The 25,150-nt window shown below is 44.9% G+C and overlaps 1 protein-coding gene across 8 annotated transcripts in view; it reads right to left on the bottom strand.

Moving 5' to 3' along the window:
* Positions 1 to 25,150, bottom strand: part of vps13c (vacuolar protein sorting 13 homolog C) — a 51,208-nt gene that overhangs the window by 10,359 nt on the left and 15,699 nt on the right. For 4 of the 8 annotated variants that reach the window (XR_010094417.1, XM_063480374.1, XM_063480403.1 and 1 more), the window contains 52 exons: positions 24,976 to 25,126; positions 24,782 to 24,898; positions 24,584 to 24,687; positions 23,597 to 23,764; positions 21,935 to 21,970; positions 20,032 to 20,336; positions 19,597 to 19,744; positions 19,404 to 19,512; positions 18,709 to 18,842; positions 18,366 to 18,522; positions 18,177 to 18,256; positions 18,004 to 18,063; positions 17,323 to 17,479; positions 17,069 to 17,188; positions 16,886 to 16,989; positions 16,534 to 16,701; positions 15,921 to 16,225; positions 15,176 to 15,323; positions 14,952 to 14,972; positions 14,594 to 14,732; positions 14,224 to 14,342; positions 13,925 to 14,091; positions 13,276 to 13,529; positions 12,742 to 12,968; positions 12,339 to 12,431; positions 11,986 to 12,219; positions 11,770 to 11,901; positions 11,398 to 11,487; positions 10,456 to 10,611; positions 10,069 to 10,333; positions 9,817 to 9,977; positions 9,603 to 9,724; positions 9,002 to 9,299; positions 8,431 to 8,820; positions 8,036 to 8,140; positions 7,705 to 7,854; positions 7,474 to 7,599; positions 7,254 to 7,387; positions 6,830 to 6,956; positions 4,611 to 4,846; positions 3,212 to 3,353; positions 2,957 to 3,097; positions 2,794 to 2,875; positions 2,621 to 2,690; positions 2,330 to 2,441; positions 2,132 to 2,245; positions 1,845 to 1,975; positions 1,631 to 1,712; positions 1,097 to 1,210; positions 869 to 944; positions 602 to 765; positions 476 to 521 (listed from right to left, as the gene is read on the bottom strand). Coding sequence is in view for 7 of the 8 variants with exons in the window: in XM_063480374.1 (XP_063336444.1) it covers positions 476 to 521; positions 602 to 765; positions 869 to 944; positions 1,097 to 1,210; positions 1,631 to 1,712; positions 1,845 to 1,975; positions 2,132 to 2,245; positions 2,330 to 2,441; positions 2,621 to 2,690; positions 2,794 to 2,875; positions 2,957 to 3,097; positions 3,212 to 3,353; positions 4,611 to 4,846; positions 6,830 to 6,956; positions 7,254 to 7,387; positions 7,474 to 7,599; positions 7,705 to 7,854; positions 8,036 to 8,140; positions 8,431 to 8,820; positions 9,002 to 9,299; positions 9,603 to 9,724; positions 9,817 to 9,977; positions 10,069 to 10,333; positions 10,456 to 10,611; positions 11,398 to 11,487; positions 11,770 to 11,901; positions 11,986 to 12,219; positions 12,339 to 12,431; positions 12,742 to 12,968; positions 13,276 to 13,529; positions 13,925 to 14,091; positions 14,224 to 14,342; positions 14,594 to 14,732; positions 14,952 to 14,972; positions 15,176 to 15,323; positions 15,921 to 16,225; positions 16,534 to 16,701; positions 16,886 to 16,989; positions 17,069 to 17,188; positions 17,323 to 17,479; positions 18,004 to 18,063; positions 18,177 to 18,256; positions 18,366 to 18,522; positions 18,709 to 18,842; positions 19,404 to 19,512; positions 19,597 to 19,744; positions 20,032 to 20,336; positions 21,935 to 21,970; positions 23,597 to 23,764; positions 24,584 to 24,687; positions 24,782 to 24,898; positions 24,976 to 25,126 (7,591 nt within the window). In the remaining variant the exon portion in view is untranslated. The remainder of the gene's footprint in view (positions 1 to 475; positions 522 to 601; positions 766 to 868; positions 945 to 1,096; positions 1,211 to 1,630; positions 1,713 to 1,844; positions 1,976 to 2,131; positions 2,246 to 2,329; positions 2,442 to 2,620; positions 2,691 to 2,793; positions 2,876 to 2,956; positions 3,098 to 3,211; positions 3,354 to 4,610; positions 4,847 to 6,829; positions 6,957 to 7,253; positions 7,388 to 7,473; positions 7,600 to 7,704; positions 7,855 to 8,035; positions 8,141 to 8,430; positions 8,821 to 9,001; positions 9,300 to 9,602; positions 9,725 to 9,816; positions 9,978 to 10,068; positions 10,334 to 10,455; positions 10,612 to 11,397; positions 11,488 to 11,769; positions 11,902 to 11,985; positions 12,220 to 12,338; positions 12,432 to 12,741; positions 12,969 to 13,275; positions 13,530 to 13,924; positions 14,092 to 14,223; positions 14,343 to 14,593; positions 14,733 to 14,951; positions 14,973 to 15,175; positions 15,324 to 15,920; positions 16,226 to 16,533; positions 16,702 to 16,885; positions 16,990 to 17,068; positions 17,189 to 17,322; positions 17,480 to 18,003; positions 18,064 to 18,176; positions 18,257 to 18,365; positions 18,523 to 18,708; positions 18,843 to 19,403; positions 19,513 to 19,596; positions 19,745 to 20,031; positions 20,337 to 21,934; positions 21,971 to 23,596; positions 23,765 to 24,583; positions 24,688 to 24,781; positions 24,899 to 24,975; positions 25,127 to 25,150) is intronic. The other 4 variants (XM_063480396.1, XM_063480420.2, XM_063480389.1 and 1 more) reach the window with 3 other exon arrangements.

Below are 25,150 nucleotides of genomic sequence, written 5' to 3' on the forward strand. Positions count from 1 at the left end.
CTAGGTTCAACATTCTTGGTAACATATTCAGGAGTCAGAGGTCTTTTGTAAAGGTGTTTTGTCTGCTCTCTTCTCTTTCCCCTCACCCACAACCAATCATAGCAGATGACCTCTCCCTGAGCCTGGGTGTACAGGGTTGCTTCCTGTGAAAAAGTGCCCCAGAGTTTCTTCTTCCAACTATTGACAAGTCTTTTCTTATACAACTGGGTGCATGGCTACCCCTTGTTTTCTCACCTTGTTTTCCCTCTAACATTGTAGGGTCTTTACCTTACAAAGCACCATGAGCTGACCGTTATTGTGAATTGGCAAAAAATTAGGAGATTTTCCTTCTATTATTTTGAAAACAAGTCTAAATAAGTCTATTAAAATGTTTCTGGCATAAATGCCATAATTGGATGTGATCACTTGGTGACAAACAGAAACTGAGTGCGTGTTTGCAGCAGCAGTGTGGGTTTCACAGCAGAGGAACACGTACCCTCCACAGGTTTGGTGACGATGCCGGTTACTCCGCCCACGACTCCCTGCAGAAACAAGAACTGTTATTGAACTGCATCGGGCTCACATCAGGACACAAAAACCTCTGAACTCTGTCACTCTGCACCTTCAGCAGTCCTTTTCCTCCTTTAGCCAGACTTTCTCCAAAGTCTTTGGGTGGTCGGTTCATCTCCTCACGTCGCTTCTGTTGGTACTCTTTATCCATAGTGATGGCTGCCAGACCTTTACCAACCGATCCCGTGATCTTGGAAACCATGCCTGCGGCGCCACCTGCACGAGGAATCAGCTCGCTAATAATACTGATCGCAGTGGTCATCATCTGGTTGGCATTAAATCAGTCTCTGCACATCCATCATGCCTCTGGGTTTCTTACCGACTGTGTGGCCCAACAGGCTGCGGACACCGATCACAAAACCTTCAGCAAACTCCTCCGGACCCTGAACGGCTCCCTGACAAACACAAACCACTTTCATTTCATCTGGATTCTCCTGCCTGTCAGTTTCTCAGCTCATGATCCAAAAATAAGATTTACATCAGAATCTTTCCTGGTAACTATCAGAATAAAGTCAATCATGTCGTCGTGTAGTTTAGGCCGAGTTACCTGGAAGGGCTCGTAGAAGAAGGCCTCCACCCCCTCAGACAGACCTCGGATCAGTCCAAATGGATTTCCCAGCACGTCCAGACCCAGAACCAGAACATACATCTGCTTCAGGAACTGCAAGCAGAGAAAGACACCAGGTTTTCTTCCTTGAGATTTTAAAATACAGCCTCGTAGATACACCTATGGTATCAATTTGAAAATCCTACGTCGCTTCGTTCTCAAGTTATCGCATTCCCAAAGTTAGATGCCCATCAACCTTTTACAGCTGAGGGGTAAAAACACAGATTATCCGCCTTTTGCTTCTACAGAGACGCTGTTCAGAATTTAACACGTTTATCACTTGTGTCCACGTGATCAAATTTGTTAAATGTTTATCATCATCATCAGTTGTTACTTCTTCAGATCTGATTGGCTTATCTCCATTTAATTACACCTTCAAAGTGGCTGCAGTCTGTAATCAGTCATTCTGTGTTTTGCTTGTAGATAAATTACGACCTGAAGAAAGCATGGCACACATGGAGGCTGTAACTTTACCTGTTCAGTATAGTGTCGAGCCGCCACCCAGGTTAGCTTCTCTTTACTGTAAAACTGGTGCTTCACCTCGAAGAAGGCCAGTCTGTGGGACACAAACACGATGAATGTCAAACACAGATAAACTTTTACTGTGACAGACTCAGCAAACAGCCGTCCCCTACTTTACAGCCCTCAGTGCATCTCTCTAACGCCGCCGCAGCAGCAAGAGTCTCACTTGAAGATGATGTCGTCGACGTCGGTCAGCGTGGCCCCGATGCTTTTCAGCAGCAGGTTCAGAGACTGAATGGCTTCCGTCTCCTCAACCGAGTCATCACCGCTGGAGCCCAGAGACAGACTGAGATGGAGCTGAAACAAACACACGAACACCAAGGTGGAAACACAACCTTGACCCAGTGACAACACTGGGCTGATTTTGAATCCAAACATTCATCTGGTTTACTTAACAATTTAACCTGTTTTTAAATATAAGTGAAAAGGAGAGCTCAGACTGTGCGTCTTCACCTTGATGGGTGAGATGTGGAAGTATTCAAAGTAACTGAGACCAGATGCGTCAGTCCGCGACGCCTCCATCAGCTCGGCCTGCAGACCCTGCAGATCTTGCTCTATCAGCCCAGACTGAAACACAGACACACCTCAAACGTATGAACCCTCTGCGTGTGGTTCATGTTGGCACTTTTCACATTTTAGAAGCAGCTCTACCTTCTCGCTGTCGGCCTGGGGGTCTGCAGCAGGAGTGAACAGAGCCAAAATGGCTCCCAGGAAACCCTGATCGATCTTCACTGCCATCTCCTGGACCAAAGCCATGAAATACCTGGAGAACACACAGACAAGCTCAAGACAAGCGGAAAATCTTTTCCTTAATCCCATCTCTGTGCTTACCTCTCAAAAACAATTAAGTGTGGCTTTTTCCACACACGAAGGATTTGGACTTCAGCAGGGTTGTGGTTTTAAAAACCCTGCAGGTCTTTAGGTGAACTGGTTCTTACTCACTTGAACTGCATGACGTTGCTGTGCTGGTTGAACCTGGTGATGATGGACACGTCAATGAAGGGCTTTGGTTCTGTGGAGACAGAAAGCAGAGTTAAAGACACTCGGCTCACCGTGAGAACGGTCAGATCAAGAGTTTGATCAAAGCTATGAAGAAGTTAATAAAAAGACTCCACCTGTGTCCAGAGCGATGGACTTTGGAGGAAGAACTGGATTGAAGACGATGGGGAAGATGGCACCTGGAAGCTGATTGTCCACCTGCACACAGAATGATGCCAGTCATACAAGAGTGTGTATTTCTGTGCAGGTGTGTATTCGTCCTGGTGTGTGTGTGTTTACCTGCAGCCAGTGCAGCTGAGCTCTCAGGCTGCGCTGATGCACCGACTGCTTGAACTCCACTTGGATCCCAGACAGGAAGTTCCTCCTCACTTGGCAGGAAATCGGCTGACGCATCATCATGGTGGCCCCGCTGAGGTTCACCTGAGAGCCAGTGACATCACAGCTTCCCTCTCAGCTCAGTGGACAATTGAAATTCAAATTGCGTGTGTAGTTTTTTGGGGGTGGGCGTGTTTCAGGTGCATGTTGACCTCTCACCTCCAGGTTCTCCAGTCTGATCCAGCCACCGGCGGACTTCCCACTCAGCTGATTCTGGTAGGCTTTCTCCAGCAGGCTGATGTTCTTGTTATTGAACGACTTCCAGCGATTCTTCGGCTTCATTTCCCAAACAACACCTGAGCTGTGATACAAACACACATGTAACGCTGTAACACACTTGTGGTTATGTGTTGATGTTGCTCCAAGGGGTGTGCTAGGAAGCAAGATTCAGTGGGTATGATCATCTCATGTGGGAGCTGGTCTGCACAAAAAGACATCTCAAGGAGCAGCAGCTCTACTTAGAGCTCCTCTAAAGTGCAGCCTCTCTATGTGGGAAGCTCATTTCAGCCACTCATATCTGTAACCTTCTTCTTTTGGTCACTACCCAGACCTCCTGACCACAGGTGAGGGTTGAATGTATATTGACTGGTAAAGAAGTTCTCTTTTCACCACAACAGTCCAGTACAATGGACACATTACTGGTCTTATCCATCTGTCAATCTCACGCTCCACTTTCCTGTCACTTACTACCAGGATTGTAAGGATATCTGAACTCCCGTGCTTGGGTCAACAGCTATCCCTCAGTCCAGAGGGAGCAATCCACCGCTTAACATCTGCAAATAATTTAAACCCTATATAAACAGCTCTAAGGTGCAGCGGTAAAAAGAGAGCTGAACCTAAAAGTGTAGATAAAAATATACTGGCTGGTCCTGCTTGTCATTCCTACTCTCACCTATGTTCATAAGCTGCAATTGGTCACAGAAAACAGAAGCTCACGGGAAGAGGCAGCAGAAATCAGCTTCCTCCCAATGGGTGAGGAGCTCAGTTATTTAGGAGAGGCTAAAAGTAGCTATTTCTTCTCCAACAGTGCTACTTTAGTCAGCTGGGGGTGGTTCAGGCAGATGACTAGCAGGCCTCCTGGATGCCTCCAAGGTGAGGTGTGTCCAGGCATATCCAGCTGGGAGGTGACCCTGGGACAGACCCAGGACACGCTGGAGTTATTATGTCTCTCTAAGGACTCAGTAACACTTCATTATCCCCTCAGAACAGCTGGAGGTGGCTGTGGAGAGGGAGGTCTGCACATGCCTTCTCTGTCACCCAGATCTGGATAAATAGTAGGAAACTATTAAACAAAAAACAAAACAAAAGTAACAGATTTTTTCTGCATTTCTTGGTTGCATTTTGCTCATCTGGACTTAAAGTAGATGGCACTCATCTAGCCCATTTTTAAGGAAGAAGAGTCCATTTACAATCTCTTCTTTATGAGAACACAGAGACTGATTTGATAATAAACATGTGTTAGTCAAGAAAGCAAATAACTATTCTCACACTGTAGAAGAAGCCTGGAAATGTGACCTTGCTTTGCTGTAAACTGCTCTGGTAATGTGATAGTGTTTACCTGGTGATGCCAATGTACGCGATCTCCTGCCGCTTGCTGTTGTTGATCAGCGACAATCCAAGGTTTTGCAACAAAACTTTTACTTCCTGATCGGACTGCTCAAGCTCCTCAGCCTGCCGAGCCTTTGTCACCACTCCAACGTCCTCGGTAAATATCAGCACCCGCTGGCGTCCGTCCAGGAAGGAAACCCAGTGGATCTGAGACTGGCTGTCGTAGGAAAACTGACCAAACTCATCCTAAATGAACACAGACAGTAAAGAAACTGATGTGTTTGTATTCTGGGTTTCATGAGGTTTGTGGGAAGCAAACACGAGGAGCATATTGTTATTGCTATATCCTCCAGTTTGACTGTAGTAGTACCATAACTAAAGATATTCAATAGGATGTGAAAATAGCAACGGAGACGCTAAAAGTCATCAGGAATGTATGTACACAGGGGATCTACATCAGTAAAAGAAGCCTCAGTTCCCCAGACTTCTCTACAATCAGATGTCTTGTAGCCAGAGTGGTTGCCTCCTGATGGCCAAAAAAATCAAGGTAATAATTAATTAATAATTAAGGTTATTAAAGCAACTAAATGTAAACGAAAAAAACAAATCTAGATGTGAAAAAACATTTTGGTTACATAAAATTAAATTAAAAACTAGACTTTAAAAAAATTAAAACCAAGAAATGATTTTGCGAACTTGGCAAATTAAAATAAAAATATTATTTTTTTCCTAGTTTCAGCTTCTATTACGTTTTTAGTTGTTTGCCGAAAAATTTATTTGCCTGATGAAGGATTGATGAACGTGTTTATTGAGATTCTGGATGTCTGTCTTCGCTCTGACATATGTTCTCCAAACAATCGTAATTACAACAACAACAAAAAACAAAACAAAACAAACAAAAAAAGACTACACTGAAACTAATAAAAATGAAACTACAACTAAACATTTTCAAACAATAAAAACTAAACTGGAACGAGAAACTCACTCTGAAAATGAACTTAAACTAGACTGAATTAAAAACAAAAAGCTAAAATGAAATAAACTAATTAGAAAATACAAACTCTTATCATTCACCTTCATTGTTTAGATCAGTGGTTCCCAAACTTTTTTTGCTGGGCCCCCCTTTGTTTACAAGAAAAATGTTTTTGCGTTTACGTGTGGACGAGGAATACAGAGTTCATCACGCAATGTCAAAGGTATGTGTCTTTTTTCACGTCACGCTGTGCGCCACGTTATTGTTTACATGAGATGAATTGCAGAATGGCAGATAGAGACACAATACTGTTAATCTGACTGTCTGCAGGTTTTACAGGCTTACATACACACACGCAGTTACTGTCCCTCCATTTAGAAAGGCAGAGGTGTCACAGTGTAATTATTTTACGTGTAGTTGTTTTTTTAATGTGTAATAATATTCAACATTGCTATCAATACATTTTTCAAAAAATGTCTCTCTGTGCAAAATGGGTTCAAAAACATAAACAACTGTGGGATACTGTTTGTCCGTGATTTGGAGAGCCCAGCGCTGCTCCCGACACAGGGAAAACCAATTCTGCAGGGGAGACCTACCTCAGCACTTGTGCAGGTGAAACCAAAGGGAAGATATGCTTCACCATATTTTCTAGTCTTTGGCTTAGAATGAAGTCGGTTTGGAAACATATTCAGCGATGCTTCATCTCCTGCTCTGCGTTTCTGTGGCCGCCCCGTGCTAGCAGTGTCCAAGCATTTTGTTTCCCCCCCTCTTTCATGCCGCGCCCCCCCTGCAATGGCTCTGCGCCCCCCCCTAGGGGGCGGGCCCCACACTTTGGGAAGGTCTGGTTTAGATCGTAAATCTACACTAATCTTTTATATAGAGTAATTGATCATTTTTCTCAATACAACAGCAGTGGCTGAAATAAATGGGGTTTTTTGGTGTTCCTCAGGGTTCCATTTTTGGTCCTTGACATTTGTTACATTAGATTTCTTTGGTCACAACAAACTGAAAAATTATTTTTCAGAGGATGAGGTTCAGCTGTTACAAAGACACAAAGGCATAGTTTCCCAGTTCTTCCAACTATTAACCAATCAGAGAGTTTCTGCTGTTTTCTGTGGGAAATCTTTTGATGTGCGTTTCATCAAACCTCAATAGCAACTAAAAAAAGCTCGACCTCCAGAATTGTCTCACCATGACACACAACAGTGTCTTCTTACAAAAAAAAATGCAGATAAGAGATTTTGTGTGAGTCTGACCTTCAGCAGATCCAGCTCTCCTGAATGATCCCGGCATTCCCAACGAAGCATGCGGACTCCTGTTGGGTCGTCCCACGCAAACCGTCGAGTCTCGCTGGGTTTCAACTCATGAAAGCCGGATGAGCCGCTGAAAAGAAATGGCAAGTAGCTGGGTTTCCACCAAGGTGTTTCACAAAGAGAAAATTAACTGAAATACAAATTTATTCAGCCTGAAATCAGGGAACTGACATGGAGTGACAACCAGAAACACAGAAAAAAGGCAAAAAAAAGCCTTTAAGATCTGTTTTTGTGGCCAAAAACCTGTAGCACCTCCAAGAATGCAGAAGTTAAGACAGAGTGTACCTTGTCAGATGAAAAAGTTACAGCTTTTAAACTCTGATAGGCTATAAAATAACATATATGTAGTAGTGTGTTGACCTCTGACCTCTGTTTATAGCTGATGGCAGCCCAGGGCGTGTGGTTAACCAGCAGGGCAGGAGCTGCGCCTTCATAATAATCACTGAAGCTGATGACGGTGGAGTGATCGGAGAGGTTGACGTCCACGATGATCCCACCGCACTGAAAACATACACACATTTAAAAATCTCCAAAATGTACTAAACTGTGAGAGTTCGTCCGATGTGTCTGGTCTAACGTACACTAACCATTTCCATTTTTAGCAGGGTGCCGTTGTCCTGTTTATTGAAGAAGAAGGATCGGGAGGTGGATTCAGACCCGACAACACGGACACACAACTTTCCCGAGCCATTCTCCGGCCACAGAGGGAGACACTGCGCCACAACAATCGAATTATAATAACATAAGGAGTTTGGTAGCGACAATAAGGAAGACAGGTCCCTACAGCCTGTCTGTTCTAAAACTAGAAATTCATTCACCTCAGTGGAAGAGATGTAGTGCCACTTGGTTTGGCTGCTGACTTCTCCCACTTCTAGTTCATAAGACGACTTGTTGACCAAAGTGTAGAACGGACTCATGGTGACGATCCTGGTTAGTTTAAACCTGCTCAACTGAATACTAACACCGACCTGCACACAGAAACAAGAAATATGAAACTAGATCAGGTCACAGCTGATGATAATTTTAATCAATCCATTCATTAGGAGAAGAATGTGACACATTCAAAAGCTCCACAACAAGCTTGGTCTAATCCCCAGAAAGACAAAACATCTGGGTTAAACAGTTTGATTAAAAGAGAAAAAAAGTTACCAAGAAGTCCATGTGGTTGGCGGGACAGCGAACGCAGCCATAACTTCCCACTGTGTCCAGAGAGAACCCATCAGACCAGGAACTGGTGGAGACGCAAAGCTGGAGCTATAACAAACACCACAGGATTAAACAAAATATCAATGTGCAATAAATAAACATTTTACGTATTACAGAATATGTCTGGCCTTGTTTTTATCGTAAAAAAAAAAAAAAAGAGTTAAAAAAGGAAGCAGTGATCAGAAAATAGAGGTCCGACCAGATCTAAATATACAGGAATAAAAACAACTTACCTGGAAGCTTATAAAAGCATACAGGCTCGCATTGTGAAAACTTTAAACAACTTGTTTAAAGTCTAAAGAAGAAAGCCTGGACATGTGTGTCCAGGTGTTTCTCACCTTGCACTTGCTGAACATGTTTTTCTTCTTGAAGGAGAACAGGATGATGTCTCTGTAGTCGGCCGGGTGCTTGACGGAGATGTCCTCAGCTTTGTACTGCAGCACTCGAGACGTTTTGTTGATGATCCAGTACGGACTGAAGAGTGAAAGCAGCAGGCGGCTCGCCGTCCTCGTCACATGGACGTTAATGTCCACCGTCATGTTTATGTCCGAGTCGCAGGTGAGACATATGGCCAGGAACTCGGGAATTTCCCTTTCAATCCGAATGTGTCCGTGCCAGTCGCGTCCTTGATACCTCATCAGCACCAGCGACACGATCTCGCCTGAGACACGAGCGTTCAGGAGGTCTGACGTGCTGCCTTCACGAAGCTCGCAGCTGTCTACTGAGCTCTGGGGATGCAACACATCAGGTCCGATCAGATTATTTTAGATCAGGTTAGTTTTCATTGGCTTATAGAATAATAAAACATTTCTAACAAACAAATGAGATCCCAGTAAATTCAGAATATCTGCAAAGACTCTTTATTATTGCATTGCTAAACCTTGATGGAGCTGTTAGGGTTAGGGTTACCTCCATCATGTAGCGAATGGTGTATGGCAGCAGGTTGCGTAGGGTAGCCATAGGATGGAGATGGATGACATAGGCGGGGTCCCAGTCCTCCTCTCCACGGCTGGTGATGTGTCGCAGGTCATCGGGGACGGCCAAAGTGCTGACCATGAGCGGCAGCAGGCTGCTTTCGGATGCGGGACACTGAAGCACCGACCCCACCTCTGAGCTACGGTGCACCTGCTCCTTCCAGGATATGCACGTGGAAGATGGCGCGTACTGACCTGTCAGCTCTCCTGCTGGCTGCAAAAACAGCTGAGATCTGGAGGAAAGAGGAAGTAAAGACTCTCACCACCTCCGGAAGATATGACGAGACACCTGGAGCTGCTCAGATCCACAGGAACTCACAACAGCACCCAGAGAGTTTCAGGGACAAGACTGCACTTAAAGTGTCACAAATTCAGTTTGGAAAAAAGGATCTGCAACCAGAAGCTCGCCCATGTTGGCAAACCTAATTTGTGCAGCAGAGGATGTCTTTTATTGAGACAATCATCAAATCCACAAAGACTATGACTATGCTAACAAAAAGTCTCTCGAACACCTGAAGAAGGCGGTGTGATCCTACCTGTAAGTTTCTAAGGTGACATGAAACTCCGTCTCGGGTTCGGCCTGTCCAATAACCTGCAGAGCTCTGGTTTGTGGAGAGTACTCGAGGATGGTGAATGGCACCGAGAAGTGATTCTTTATCTAAAAACACAAACAAAAGTTGCCTCTAAATAAACCTGTCCTGCTTTTCTAATCACAATATCGGCTTTATTTAGAGCGTCTGTGGTTCAGACCTGCAGCGGCGAGCGAACCGTGATGACCTTGTTGCCTTCGTCGGCGTCAATCTGCAACAGCACAGATATGGCCTCCTGCAGATTCGGGCTGCGGATGTTGTAGAGGCGTCGACCCGGTTTGTCCACAGCGATGTTGGCGATCTCGCTGTATCCTGAGGGCACTGTATGGGGAGAGAAATAACACATCTCCAATCGCAAGCTTAGCATAAGACAACGCGCAGCACCAACAGAGAACAAGTGGGAACGTCTGACCGATGGTGAGGTTGAACAGGCAGCTCTCTTGCCGCTGGAGAGCTGAAAGTTTGCCTCTGGATGCTGGTTCGAACATTGAGTGCTCCAGTTCCATGTTCTGATCCACCGGCAACTCGTGGAGCTTTCCCTGCCCCGGAGATCCCACCAGCCTCAAGTTAGCACTGTGCTTCACAATGAAGGGAATTCCCAGAGAGTTTCTAATAGTGAATGGCGCCTTCTCCTTCAGAGAGTAATCAAAGGTGGAAGTCGTTCCCTCTGAGAACGCCTGATCAAAACACAGCAAAGGCCACTCAGTAATTCAACAAATTAACACATTTCCTTTTTCAAAAAGTCGATTAGAAGTGATATTACAGCATCAGTCAGACACAAACTGAAGCTGTTCTGTACCTTGGCGAGGTTTTGGAAAACGTTGAGGCAGCACTTGGAGATGGTGACATTCATGGTGTCTTTGGAGCAGATGTTAACGACAGTGCGAGGTTCAGGAAGGAATATGAAGTCATCTCCGTGAACGGGGCTTTTGTCATGGATTGGATTGTTCTTCATCTGCAGGAGCAAAAACAGCATCACTAAGTTTATCAGGCTTCAGCGGATCGTTGCTGGGAATTTTATTTCACTTAGGAGCTTAGTGAGGGATTTGAAACCTCTGCAGTGGGACAGGTGATCAGATTCACCTTCATTCTACCTTTAAATGGCAGATTACAGACATGCCAATCAACTCTTACACCTGTAATATTAAGATTGGTCTATTCCAAGAAAAAAAAAAAAGGGAGGGGGGGGAGTTGGAAATGAGCAGCTTGGATGTTTTATATGAGGAACACAAAAATGTCTTTGACATAAAACTATTCACAGACAAAACATTTTTGATAAGCTTGGACTTCAGGGAATTGCTTTGCTGTGGGACATTTACTGGAGTGTGACATTGTGTAGCTGTCATAATAATCACACAAAGTTCATTAAAGGGGCGATCGTGGCTCAAGAGCTGGGAGTTCGCCTTGTAATCGGAAGGTTGCCAGTTCGAGCCCCGACTCGGACAGTCTCGGTCGTTGTGTCCTTGGGCAAGCACTTCACCCGTTGCCTACTGGTGGTGGTCAGAGGGCCCGGTGGCGCCAGTGTCCGGCAGCCTCGCCTCTGTCAGTGCGCCCCAGGGTGGCTGTGGCTACAACGTAGCTTGCCATCACCAGTGTGTGAATGTGTGTGTGAATGGGTGGATGACTGGATATGTAAAGCGCTTTGGGGTCCTTAGGGACTAGAAAAGGCGCTATATAAATACAGGCCATTTACCATTTTTATTTTACCATTAAGAGCAAGCTTCGCTGCTAGCAGCTTTACCTCGAACTCCAGGTTCCACCTTCGTCTGCCGCCGTCGACTCGTTCCAGCAGAGGCTCCCACACCGCGTGGGTCTCATTAAAGTAATTCACCTGGGAACAGATGACACACTTGTTTTTTTTTGGCGATATCTCAGCTGTCAGAGAGATTTTTGTCTTTCTGGAATAGAACAGCAAGACTATGCCTTTCCCTTCCAATGGCCTCAACACCTTCGTTGGTAGGGATGAACACATGAATAATGTTCTTAAATACTCCTCAGCTAAAACTAAAGATAGTAAAAAAAACCCAAACTAAAGTTAGGAGCCTTCTCAAGAGGTTTTTGAATATATGACACGAGTTTCAGGATCAGGTCTGAATCCAGGTTGAGTTCTTACTTCAAGCGTCATGTCAGCTCTCAGCTGTAGCAGCGAAGACCAGTTTTTGGCTGAACCATTGAAGGAGGACTCGGCCAGCAGCAGAGGGACTGTTCGATGACCCAAACCGGACTCCAGAGTCACCTGTACAACCTGATGGCCAACAACAGCTCGTCAAAAAGAAGCAAACCGGTTTTAAAGTTTTACAATGAATGTTCTGCGGAGACGCTGTGGTACCTTGACTTCGACGCCAAAGCTCTCCCCTTCATTTCGTCCGTCCGGTTCTCTGAAGCTCTCGGTGACCTCGGTGGCCTGGTCCACTCCCAGGAACCAGTAGTTACAGTTGTAGATGTTCATGACCGACCACAGATCACTGACATCGGGCTTCGATGCCTCGCACTGTTGATCCTTCTGCTTTGCCGTCATGGCGGCTGTTATTGTTGTCACTGTGTTGAGGATGAACGGTGAGATCTGCAGATGACACACTGGTGATGAGTTCACTGACAGTCGGGAAATCACCGCGAGTCCAGAGAAGCAACACAGAGTCTCGAACATCTGTCAGTGTGATTTATAAATCCATAAATAAATACCTTAATTATGATTTCCTCCACTGTCATGGAGCCCCTCAGTGGCTGATTGGGGTGAGCTTTGGTTTCCAAGGTGACCGAACAAGGTCTCAGTACCTTTTGGATAGAGCCAGACTGATACCTTTAATCATGTTTGTTCATCTCTCATTACTTACAAGACCACTAACACATCACATTTTCTTCCCCTACAGTAAGACACTTTTTCAGTTAATCTGTTACCCGACTCATATTTTTAAGGGTAATGCAGTAAAAATGGTTTTACTCCCAGTCAACAATTCCAAAACGCTGTGGCTTTAAGGGTGTCTGACATATCAAAAAAACCCACAAAAAACAGAACTGATATAACGGTGAGTGAGAGGTTCTCTTTGAAGAATCTACAGACTGCAAAAAACAAGCACAGTCTTACGGTGGTGACAGCCTTGTCCTCTTTGTTTTGAATGAAGGGGCAGGCGAGGACCTTCAGCTCCCTCAGGTTGGCTCTCATGTTCTGTGTGCCGTCCTCCTCGGCCTGTAGCGTGAAGTCGCACTGAAATGAGGCCACGAGAGCTGGGGCGTCGGCCTTCATCAGGTTGGCCACGAACACCACCTCTGGGTCCACCACCACTGCTCGAAGTCGAGTCTTCACTGTGGAGGCTGCAGAGAGAAAACAGTCTTGTGATGGTTTGCTTTCTTTATTTCCGTTTTCGCTTTGTGATTCTGAATGGTCCTCTTTAGTTTGACTGAGAAGCTCTGAATACTTGGAAACATCAGTTTTGTTCTTATTGCTAAATCAGATAAAGTAGATCATGATCTCGCCATTCAGTGGTCAAAAACGTAGGCTGGGCTCCCTGCTGCGGTTGTAGACTTACCCTTTCTGGATTCTTTTAATATTCCTGTTGATACAGTAGATATACTCAATCCCCCCCGCCTCTCCGGTTAGGGTCTTGTGTCCCGATCTTACCAGTCTTGGGGTCGGCTCGTGGTTCAGTGGTCTGTCTCAGCTGCAGTCTGTCGCTCGGTGCAGAGGTGGCGGTCGGAGCCGAACTCTGCGGCAGAGCCTGCAGGAAGAAATCTCCGACGGCCATCAGAAACTCCACGCTCGCACACAGATAGAGCTTCTGCAGAACGGCCACCACCTCCCGTTCTGCTGCGCTCTGCCGGTACGTCACATCGATCGTGACCTCTGAGCTGTCTTCGTCTCTCTGCCTCACCATCCTGCAGCAAGTTAACACAATGTGTGATCACTGACTGGTAACAGCCAAACCCAAACATTTTCAAGTAAAGTCACAGTCTACTGTAGTATACTATACTGTACATTATGTTCAGCAGTAATTTGGTAACTATACTGCAGTGCATGTTAACAGCAGTATGATCCTGCCGATTGATTGTAAATGTTACAAAACGTTGTGGAAACCTAAAAACCATCTGTGGGAAAAGGTAAAGGGGGCAGACTGGATATGGATCATATTCACTGTGCAGTGTGATCTGACTATGTTTCTTCTTATTCTCTGAAAAACAACTACAGACTATTTGATGAACTCCATCAGTGATTGATCACGTCATCAACAAAACAGTCAGACAGAAAGAAAGAGAGATCATGTGACTCTTACCGTGAGGTGACCCTCTCCATGCCGGTCCTCAGGTCGTCCAGTGTGCAGGCAGTCAGCACCGTGCTCACCTCCATGCTGCCATTGCTTAGGATCTTCCCTGAAGTTTTTAGCAAGTGTAGGGCAAACTCTCCCAGTCTGAGGTCCTGCTGGTTCTGGAGATCTGAGGACTGCAATGAACAGGGATAACAGTCAGGAAGAATAACAAAATAACTAACACTTACTTGCTCACTCCAACCACTGAACGAAGACCGTCCCACAGATATCAGTTTCTTTTCACGTCCTTGTTGTTTCTAACTGACCTGTTTGGGGTCGAGGTACAGAACCAGACCAAGAGACTCGATGTTGAAGTTAAACTTGACAGTCTCCAAAGTTTCATCATCCTCTTCACTGTGGCTCACAGTCATCTTTCCAGAACCACCTGAGCAATCAGGACAAAGATCACATCAACAAAACGGTCAAACAGGGTCAAGAAACCTTAAAGTGGATCTATTACACTCATTAACAATATTTTTATTCTTGGACTTTAGAGCAGCTTAGCTTGATTTAGGGTTCAAAATAATCCTGGTCTATCTTATATCAGATACATGTCATCAGTCAGACACAGAAACCAGACAAATATCAGGGTTCGACTCTGGATGAGTGAATATCTGAACATAAACTCAATCGTACCTGTCGGGGTGGCTCCAGTTGCTCGGACCTGCAGACTGGTCTCCTGCCGGGCTGCGGCGGGCTCCGGGCCTCCGGCCTCTCCCAGATTCTCCATCAGGATCCTGAGCACCACCTTCAGGTCGTCTTGACTGAGCTTCACCTGCACAGACGCATCAGTTACTACTCAGTCTGTCTACAGCTGTGACCAGAATGAGGCTACGGCTAAAGACTGCTAGCCTAGCCTAAACCTGCATCCTATTGGAGGTGTCTACGGAGACTACAGACCACAACAAACAAACTGCATCCAGCTTCCAAGTAAAAGACGAGACCAGCAACAATATAACTCTACAGAGAGGACTGTCCTCAGCGGAAACTGTACCTTTGGTGGTTTACTTGTCGACTGGTTGTAAAAACAAGAATAAAATCGTTAGTGGAATTTCTGACTTATTTTATTCTATTGAGGAAGATTACTACATGCATCTTAACATACCAACCATACTGTACAGCTACTCTGTTTTTTGTCATCTTTTAACCTGGGAAAGATTTTTGGTTACAAGTTTAATAATGTAACAAGCATACATGTTAACTTCCTCTTCCTCCTACCTTCATGGGTTTCAGATCTCCATCGATCTCCACAGCAGCCATCTTCTTGTACCAGGAAGCTGCCAAGTTTCTCTTGATGTTCAGGTGCAGGTTGACCGGTTCAAGCAGCTCTCTGCTAGGTTGGTTTGAGTCAGGCTCTAAGCAGGTCCTGGGCCACAACAGGAAAGAGTCAGTGTGCTTACAGGAAAAACTAATCAAAACAAAATCTTCCCCTTCAAAGCTTTCTCCTTGTGCACCTTTTTTTCAAGCATGACCACAATATCCTTGGAATTCCCGATCTGACTACTTGCACATGCAGTTTCATCTTTTTCTCAGATTGACCAGCAAATTCAAAGTTCACTGTTTTAACACAAAGGAGAGGCGCCAGTCTGAATCATAGATGTGCAGATTCAGGTGGCCAGATTGGTTCTTCCTCCCTGCATGTGTGTGGAGGTTCTCAGTCATTAAAGGTCACGGTAGTCTTAGGAGCTTAAAAAGACTTCGACACCTCTCACGTCTCATCCAAGAGGTTTCCTTCAGCTTTAAAAACTGAAGAAGCTTCTTGGTGAAACAGACTTAAAGGAGTCCATTCGCATCTTTTTAAGCTCCCGAGACTTCCTTTAAGGTCCTATTCTAAGAACAGATTTCATTACTTACATTAAGGATTTCAGTCTTCAGATTCTTTCATTTCACTTTGTAAAATCTTAATCAACACCATTAACCTTTCTGACTGTGGATCAAGTTTTTGAGGCTCTGTTTCACTGACCTGGAGAGTTTCACCTTCGTCAGCTGGACGTCCATATTGTCGATAACGGCTGGCAGCGGACATCCTGTGACATCCAGCAGAGAAAAGCTGTTCCCAACAGTAATCAGACCCAGGTCCACCTCCAGAGCACTGTTGGAGGTGGATGACTGTGGTATGATGATGACTGGGGCCTTAAGGTTGATGTCCATGGACAGACGGAAGCTCTTCTGGGCGAAGTCACGAACACTGGACGCGGCCTTCTCTGCTGCCTGAGCCGTCGCGGCGCTCAGAGCTTCTTTAGCAGTCTGGAAGTTGTTGGTGAAATTCTGCAGGAAAATTAAAAAAAAAAAAAAAAAAGACCGTTTTCTTCAGTCCAGCAGTGACTATTTCATGCACTCTTCTCAGGTGTTTTAAATATCACTGGATCCAGGCTTCTTTTTGCATTTGTTCTCATTGGCAAAAATAAAAAGAATAAAAGAAAACTCACAACATTAATACTGAGAAAGAAAAACATACTGTGTAAATCAAACTGGGAGGAGGGAACACAAATCACAAACCAGACTGCAGGTAAGCTGCTCGGGTCAAACTAAAAACAGTTCTGCAAACTAACTTTCAATCATCGTGTGTGACTCACCAGCAGGGACATGAAGAACTTGTGCAGGTAAACCACCTGGATGCAGCCCACATTTAACTTCACTTTGCCGTCAGTTTTGGAGGTGTCGGCGTAGCCCGCGCCCTCTGTGGCGTTAGGGGTCAGACTCATGCTGAAGCTGAACACCTCGTTACCCACGATGGAGATGGCCTGAAGCATAATCGGAGGGAAACTGTTAGCTCACACAAGAACACAAACACAAGAGGGTAGGACGATCTAAAGCGGTCCCGGGGTATCAGGGTAGTCTTTGTGACGGAAGTATGAAGACGTTATCAGTTTTGACACAATGGAGTGAAGAGCCTTAAAGCATTCTTATATAAGACAACTTACTGACCTTCTTGTGGAAGCTTTTGGGATCAACGTTTAGAACAATGAAGTCTCGCATGCGGCCTGATATATGAGTCTGAGGTCCTTGCATCAGCAGCGAGCCATTAATACCTGAGGAACACAGCAGACGTGTTACATCAGGTTTGGTAGTGAAAACTCACAGAAACGAAATTCAGCTCCGATTCAGTACCTTGGATCTTGATGTCGGCCATGTTGCACGACTGGTCGCACACTAGGACGTTGAAGGCCCCGAGATCCATGACCACCTTCAGGTCTGTGACCTGAGAGTCTACAGGTGACACCAGGGCAGCTGCAGGAGAAAAATAACACATGACGTTGAGTTTTAAGTCAGACTCACATTATACCTGTGTGTGTGTGTGTGTGTGTGTGTGTGTGTGTGTGTGTGTGTGTGTGTGTGTGTGTGTGTGTGTGTGGGGTACTGACTGGACTTCGCAGAAACCGTCTTATCCTCCATCTTTGGTCGGACTTCTTTCTCTGGAGATGGAACGCCGCCGCCAGATGACAACGCCGTCGACAGGAAGTTAATGGCTGACAGCAAAGCTTCGGTGTGAAGCATGACATCGAGTGAGGTGAAAGTCACCTACGACCCAAGAGGAAAGCTGATGCATTTTAGTGGTTCTCAAAAATGTGCAACGCCTGGGATGTGTGACAGATCTTAGTCCCGTGGTGCCGCGTTCATCATTGGTATTTTGCCAAAAGCAGAGATGATCATTTCAGTCCTGTGCAAACTGGTATTTTATTAAGTTACTTTTCCCTGTTCTACCTCTCGTCACAAATAAAGGTTTTGTTGTTAGACAGCGTAGAGAGGCATTCATAGAAAGAACAGGCTCAAATCTATCAGAACAGGATGACGTGACGTGGAGCATTTTTTGTGTCTGTGTTGTAAATTTGAGTAAAACTTGGCTGATGCAGTGTGAAAATGCTGCACACAACACAGATGCAGGAGTTTTTTTTCTAAATCAGACAAATCCGCCTGGTAACACTAGATCTGTGCAAACAGGGCTAAAGTCAAGTTTGCATTTCCTTCAGACTTCAACATGACCATGAGATGTGCAGAGATGATGCTGTACAGATCTGCAGGTGTGTGGATGAACTATGACTCACATTGATCAGCTGCTCGGTGTTTTTGTAGACAGTGGAGAAGTTTGGTCCGGCACGGTCGGCCTGATGAAACAAACAGGCTGATTAAAAACTGCTGAATCTCAAACCGTCGACCCTGCACGTAGTTCTCACCTCCACCTCTCGTGCATGAACAGGTAATCAGATGGTGACCTCACCTTACAATACTCCACTTTGAGCAGTTCAGCTCCAGACTCGACTGAAGAGCTGATGAGGCACAGCGGCTCCCCACTTGAGTCTAAACCAGAAGAGACCAAAGCAGTCACATCATCATTACATGCACAACCAAAGAAACCAGTACAGACACAGTTGTGTCAGTAAACTCTGGTGTGCTGTAACGCTCTGACCTTTGAACTCGAGGCACTTAAGGGCAATTTTCCGGATGTATGTTGCTGCGCACATGTCGTATTTTCTGACTTTTGTGTTAATGCCCATATGGGCGATGTGAAAGACCAGGAAAGGGGACTCCTTCTGTTCCTTTGGCTTTTTCAGAGTCAGAAGCACCTTAAGAGAAGACGCAGAAAACATATTCAGATGACAGCAGAGCGCCAACATGTTGGAGCAACAATGAATTTTGTATCTCTTCAGATACAGAATGATCTTTCAGACTCTCTAAAGTCTCCACAGACTGATGTTCTCTTGAAACAGAGGAAAAGTGAGTCAGACTCTGAGCTCTGGCAGATTTTGTACCTCTTCCACTTCAAAGTTGAGGAGAACGCTGATGGTGTTTTCATTCTGATTTCCATTGGTTGCGGCCACAGCACCATTAGATGCTGATGGTAATGACACCACATCTACCAGCTGCTCTGCAAGCTCTGCTTTCTCTGTGGAAGCAAAGCGGTGATTAAAAAACATGCACGTGTGTTCAGATCTTCTTTTTCATGTCTCACTAATTAAAGTAGCGAACAAGTTCTTACATAAGAACCGTGCGTCATGGCCACTCAAACAACAACTTTGCTGTTAAAGCGACCCGACTTTAACACTAGTGATAAATAAACTTTTACTGAAATGCTCTGAGACCGCTAAGGGAGGATGCTCATGCCATCGTGTGTGCAGTTTCAATGCCCTGAAAAAGTAAATACTGGTCTCCACCCAGCACCACCTGCTCACCAGATTTGGGTCCCTGCAGCTCTGTCCTTTTGCTGAATGAACCACACACCATTTTATTGTACAGATGAAAGAGGGTAGTACTAGATATTTGTTTAATTTGCAAGTCATAGAACATAATATGGTTAAAACTTGCTCCTGGGTTCATCACAGTACTGGAGTAAAGATCTGGTTAAGTCCAAAGATAATCACTTCAGCTGTGTCTGAATGTAAAAGTTGAAAACGACTTTTCTCCAACTTATTTTATTTCCCATCATGTGCTATGAGAGTGAACTTACCTTGGGCCACCTGTCTCTTCACATCCATGCTGTGCTCTTTGTTCCCCTCTCCAATGTTCTCTACTAGAATCTTCATCAGTACACCAAGATCTTCCTCACCCAGACTCATCTGATGGATACACAATAAAGATTTATGTCTCACTCTGCAGAGTCTGAATCCTGGTTCAGCCAACAGAAAACAAGAGAGACCTACTTTTAGGGACCGGAGCACTCCCTGGACCTGGACTCCAGGAATCTTAGAGAACCAGGAAGCAGCCAGGTTTCGGGTGACAAGCAGCTCCAGGTTGATTGGCTGAAGGATCTCGATGTCGGGCAGAGAGAAGTCTCGCTTCAGTGTGGTTCTGAAAGCACAGTGGAATCTGTTTTTATCTACTGGACCTTCGTCATGTTTCAGTGCAGCTAAGATGAGAAAAATTTCCCATCTACTGGTGTGTACGAAGACGCCAAGCGATGAAGAGAACTGGATGCAATCAGTGCGTTGGTACCATTTCTACCCATTTCTAATTCCCAGTGAGGTCTAAACAACCTGAGTTTAGCTGTATTTAAACCAACAAACACAATTAAGCAAAAGCAGAACTGTTTCCATCCCTGCTCACAGTCAGTGTATTCACATTTCTTCTGTTGTTACCTGGACAGTTTCAGCTGCGTCAGCTGGATGTCCATCTTCTCCACCACAGCTGGCAGAGGGAAACCCTCCGCCGGCTGCAGAGAGAAGCTGTTTCCCACCGTGATCAGACCCAGATCCACCACCACAGCATTACAGGAGGTGGAGGACTGGGGGATGATGATGAGTGGGGCCTTCAGCTTGATGTCCATGGACAGACGGAAACTCTTCTGGGCAAAGTCTCGAACACTCGACGCGGCCTTCTCTGCTGCCTGAGCCGTCGCGGCGCTCAGAGCTTCTTTAGCTGTCTGGAAGTTGTCGACGAACATCTGAAGAACAAAAGCAATCAGATGTGAGATGACAGACTCCCCAGATGTGGAGTAGACTTAGAGAGACGCCATGAAGGAGCAAGTCAGTAGGGCCAATGTGAGGAGTTCACTGTCTGCACGGAGTGCACAGGTTCATTTCTGTTTCACAAACCTTCACGGGGATATGAACCTCATGCTGATGGCAGGCTTTAAAGTCGCTGCGTTTACACACCAGCTGGCACTTGAAATCAGGAGTTGAAACCGAGACGTGGAATTTACATTAGTTAAGTTTTTTGAGAATTTTTAATAACGTAAATATCGAGCTGAGTGTAGAAGTTAAAAGGTTCATATCACGGCTGACGTATGAAACAAGAATGAAAGTCAAACCCGTTTTAAGGAGACGTCACACAGGCAAAGGTCATGTGACTGACGGGGGGGGTTGCAGTGAGGGTGTGGGGGGATAATGAGGGCAGCTGAGTGATTTGCATAGCACATATGGAGGACGTGAGCTCTGATTACTGTCAGATGTTGTGCATGAAAAGCATTCCTTCTTCTGTCATATCTCCCTGTGTCCGTGCTCACACTGCCAAACATTCAGAGCAGTTGTTTTGACCATCTCCTGGTCTCAGACGGGTGGCGTTCAGGGCTTTGAGTGACTTCCTGTCTCAGTCTCATGTGCTTTGTTTCAGTAACAGTTTGGTGGAATTTTGGTCAAATGTGCAAACAATCACAGGTGGAAACACGCTCACTGAGGATGATTCTGCTGGACTGTCGGCTATCCTACAAATTTGTAACTGCCTGGATTTCTACGTCACGTGGGTGGGGTTTACTTGTATACTGCAGAAATCAGATTGTTGACACACCCTAAAGACATCCATAAAATTGCACTGACAACGAATATAAACGCACAATATGATAACTACACCGTACGTCTGCCCTCTTGGCCTGGTTGCTCTTGGAAAAGAGATTTTAACTGGATAAACAAAAGGGTAATGAAATAATAAAAATTAAAAGTAACGTTTTAGAAAAATGAAAGTGAAGCAAGCCCTATGCAGTTTTGTGAAAGCCAACAGCTATTTTGTAACATCGGGTTGAGCTCAGGCTTTGTAAAAAGACTGAAATGTGTTTCCTGGTTCTTAAACATGTGAATAGTTTTCCTTATTTACTTCTTTTGATATTTTAATTTATAAAAATAAGCTGGTTCCAAATAGATGATGCATTATAGTCCGTTAATCATCATTCTGTTGATGAGTTAAGGACAATGTGTCATGGGAGGTCAGACGTATTCATATTTTCTAAAGTTATGAAATGAGAAATAAATACAGATGTGATGAGAAGCTGATCAAAGAAAGCATGAGCAGAGAGTATATGTAAAGTTGTCTTTTTGTCACTTCCATTCTCCCTCAAAGTTAAACCTTGTCACATCGCGTCATTCAGATTAACCCGAGTCTACGACCAGCAAGTAGAAGGTAGAGACGGGGGTTAATCCGCTCACAGAGACGGGGTCCCTCTGGGACGTTAAACCTGATGATATTTAAGCTAGGGGTGCAGCGGTGTTGTCGAGTGAAGCTAAAGCAGAAGGTTTTGTGCAGTTCAGAGGTGCATGCTGGATGCTGTACCTCGTCACCAGATGTATACTGAAAGCTAAAAGAAGCCTGCAAGAACAAAACACATCAACAAGACAAGAAAGATGAGAGACAACAAACTGCAGAGAAAGGTCATGCAACAGGGAACAAGACATCTGATTTGACTCTACAGTACACACAGCTACAAACACATCAGAGAAGTTCACCGAGTTTAAACTCAAGCTGATTCCCGAGGACTGTCCTGCAGACGTTACAGTGACAGCTGCAGGCAATCAAAAGCAACTGAACATACAGAGTACAATACGGTTTCATTTCACAGTGACATTGAGCCAATTTCTGTCCATCCCTACCAACACTCACTCTGTACATTTCACAGAGGTCAACCACATGGAATGAAATTCGAAATTAACTTATCAAAAGGTTGGAATGGGTTTATAAACCACCATTAAGGAGCAGCAGCGGTTGTGTTCTGATACGGAGGAGACTTCAAACACTTACAGAGGGACGCTTCATGTAATAATCTCACAATAAATAAAATCACTTGCATGTACATGAAAAAGTTCATTGCTAATTTTCATTCTGAAGAACAGGAGATAAGGCAAAGCAGAGAATTTTGGAAATTCTGCAAAGAGCTTGAATAGGAAACAGAAGTTGAAGCAGAAAAGTTTTTTTTTTCTAGTAAGTAAAGCACATAATCGTAATACAGCCGTCTGATAGCTGCATAAACTCTCTCATGAATGTCTTTGTTCCTGGTAGAATTCAACAAAGGAAAAGTAAACGTTCAAGAGTTTAAAAAGAGGAAAAAAAATCTTATATTATATATAGTATATTATATTCTATTCTTATACTTTAAGTATAAGTGCTTAATTGATATCCTAGAGCAGGGGTGGGCAACTCCAGGCCTCGAGGGCCGGTGTCCTGCAGGTTTTAGATCTCACCCTGGGACAACACACCTGAATCACATGATTAGTTCTTTACCAGGCCTCTGGAGAACTTCAGGACATGTTGAGGAGGTCATTTAGCCATTTGAATCAGCTGTGATGGATCAAGGACACATCTAAAACCTGCAGGACACCGGCCACGCTGATCACAGAGTGGCAGGGTGTAGAAGGGCGGAGCCGATTAGATTTGGGCCACAGTGTGTTACGGATAATATAACGTAGGTTGATTAGGAAGCATGTCAGACTGTTCACGGTATCCTGCTTTGTGCTGCAGACCAGAGGAGATGCAGACGTCGCCTGAAGCTCTGCAGATGTATGAGTGTGGACTGCTGGATCATAGAGGACATTGGCCACACACAGACAAAGGCAAAGACTAGTTCTGTAGTTAGTGACTGTGTTAAGCTGAAGAGCACAGAAACAAAAGCAACACACTCACAACAAATGCATTTAAACACTGAAATGTGTGTTTACAGAAATGTGTTCAAGACTAAAAGTGTGTGTGTGTGTGTGTGTGTGTGTGTGTGTGTGTGTGTGTGTGTGTGTGTGTGTGTGTGTGTGTGTGTGTGTGTGTGTGCGCGCATCACATGTGTTTGTGTATTCATACATTAACCTATAAGTACCATCACAATCAGGAGGGCAACCATAACCAGGAGCCCAACAGCCTCCACACACAGACAACAGTTATCTGGCTTTTTAGGGGTCGCCTGTGTAGAGATCAGGGATTTAATGTGTAGAGAAATATGACGCTCCTTACCAGCAGAGACATGAGGAACTTGTGCAGGTAGACTATATGGATGCAGCCCAGGCGCAGGGTGACCTTCCCGTCCACCTTCGACATGTCGCCGTAGCCGTCACCCTCGGTTGCCCCGGGAAACAGAGAGAGTTTGAAGCTGAACACCTCCTCACCCACGATGGACACTGCCTGCAGGGTGAAGAAAAAGACCACAGCAGCACTTTCCATAACTCGAGACAGACTACAGAACTTATCCTGGTACTGAAAGATCCCAGCTGACTTTTTACAGAAAAACAAAGACACTTAAATGCACACAAACTTCTAAAGTAGCTTCTTTGTCTGGACTCAAGGCAGAAACCAGATCAGATCATATATTGTGGCACATATACTGTTAGTATGACAGATGCTCAGGCTTCAGACTGCTTGAAAACCTCTGCTTTAGACAGCTAATATTCACTCGTGGGTGTGTATGACATCAGTGAGAATGGATCTCTCTGTTATGGTTGTCTCAGGGAACCAGCTGTGGCTGACAGAACAGCAGCCGGATCCACATGCTGATGCTGTTAAAACCTTCCTGCTTATGAGAGGCAGAAAGCTGGCCTTAAAGGAAGGGGCGTTAAGCAGCTTGTTTCAGGCTCATAAAAGGATACAGGATTTTAAAGTGCGAGTAATAAACAACAACCTTAGTGGAGTTGAAGAATGAAAGAATGAAAATGTAGAGCCGGAAATGAGTAATCCACTTGAAATCAATGTTAAACATCCTACTTAATGATCTGAGAAGTCTGTCTTTCTACTGTCTTTAGAATAGAATACAATAGAATGCCTTTTATTGTCACTATACACGTACAATGAGATACAGAGCATCTCCTACTCAGAGCAGACCTGTGGGAAAGAAAGGGGGGGTGAGGTGCACAGTTTTGCGGCACTACATAAATAGTATACAAAAATATCAAATGTACAAATACACTGTGGAAACAAAGTATTCCAGCAAGTTTTCCTGCTGCAGACCTTTCTGTGGATGGTATTGGGGTTGACGTCTGTGACCACGATGTCTCGCAGCCGTGCGAACACCTCCGTCTCCTTCGGCTGCACCAACACAGACGCGTCGATTCCTGCAGAGAGGTCACATGACCACAATTTATGCTTCATCGTGTGCCGTCAGCGTGCCCGTGCTTTTAACTCTCACTTCAGCTCAAGTGTTCGCACCTTGGACTCTGATGTCAGCGATGCTACGGCGGTCATCACACACCTCCACATGGAAACAACCCAACATGGCGGACAACTTGAAATTGAATATTCCTGCATCCTTAGCTCCTTTAGATACTGCAGAGAACGAGAATCATATCCTGTCAGATGAACGTCATTCAAGACACACCTGTAACCAGAAGGTTAAGCCTCACCTGTCCGGCTCTTTCCCGTCTTCTCCACCTGCTTTTTGACATCTTTGTCTTTGTCTCCGCTGAACTGTGATGGCATGGCGTTATTCAGGTAATTGATGGTTGAGAGCAGAGCTTTAGTGTGAAGGAGGAAGTCCAGAGAGGAAAACTCCACCTGAAACAGCAGTAGAGAGACATC

The sequence above is a fragment of the Pelmatolapia mariae genome, linkage group LG1 (assembly GCF_036321145.2).
Source record: "Pelmatolapia mariae isolate MD_Pm_ZW linkage group LG1, Pm_UMD_F_2, whole genome shotgun sequence".
Lineage (NCBI taxonomy): Eukaryota > Metazoa > Chordata > Actinopteri > Cichliformes > Cichlidae > Pelmatolapia > Pelmatolapia mariae.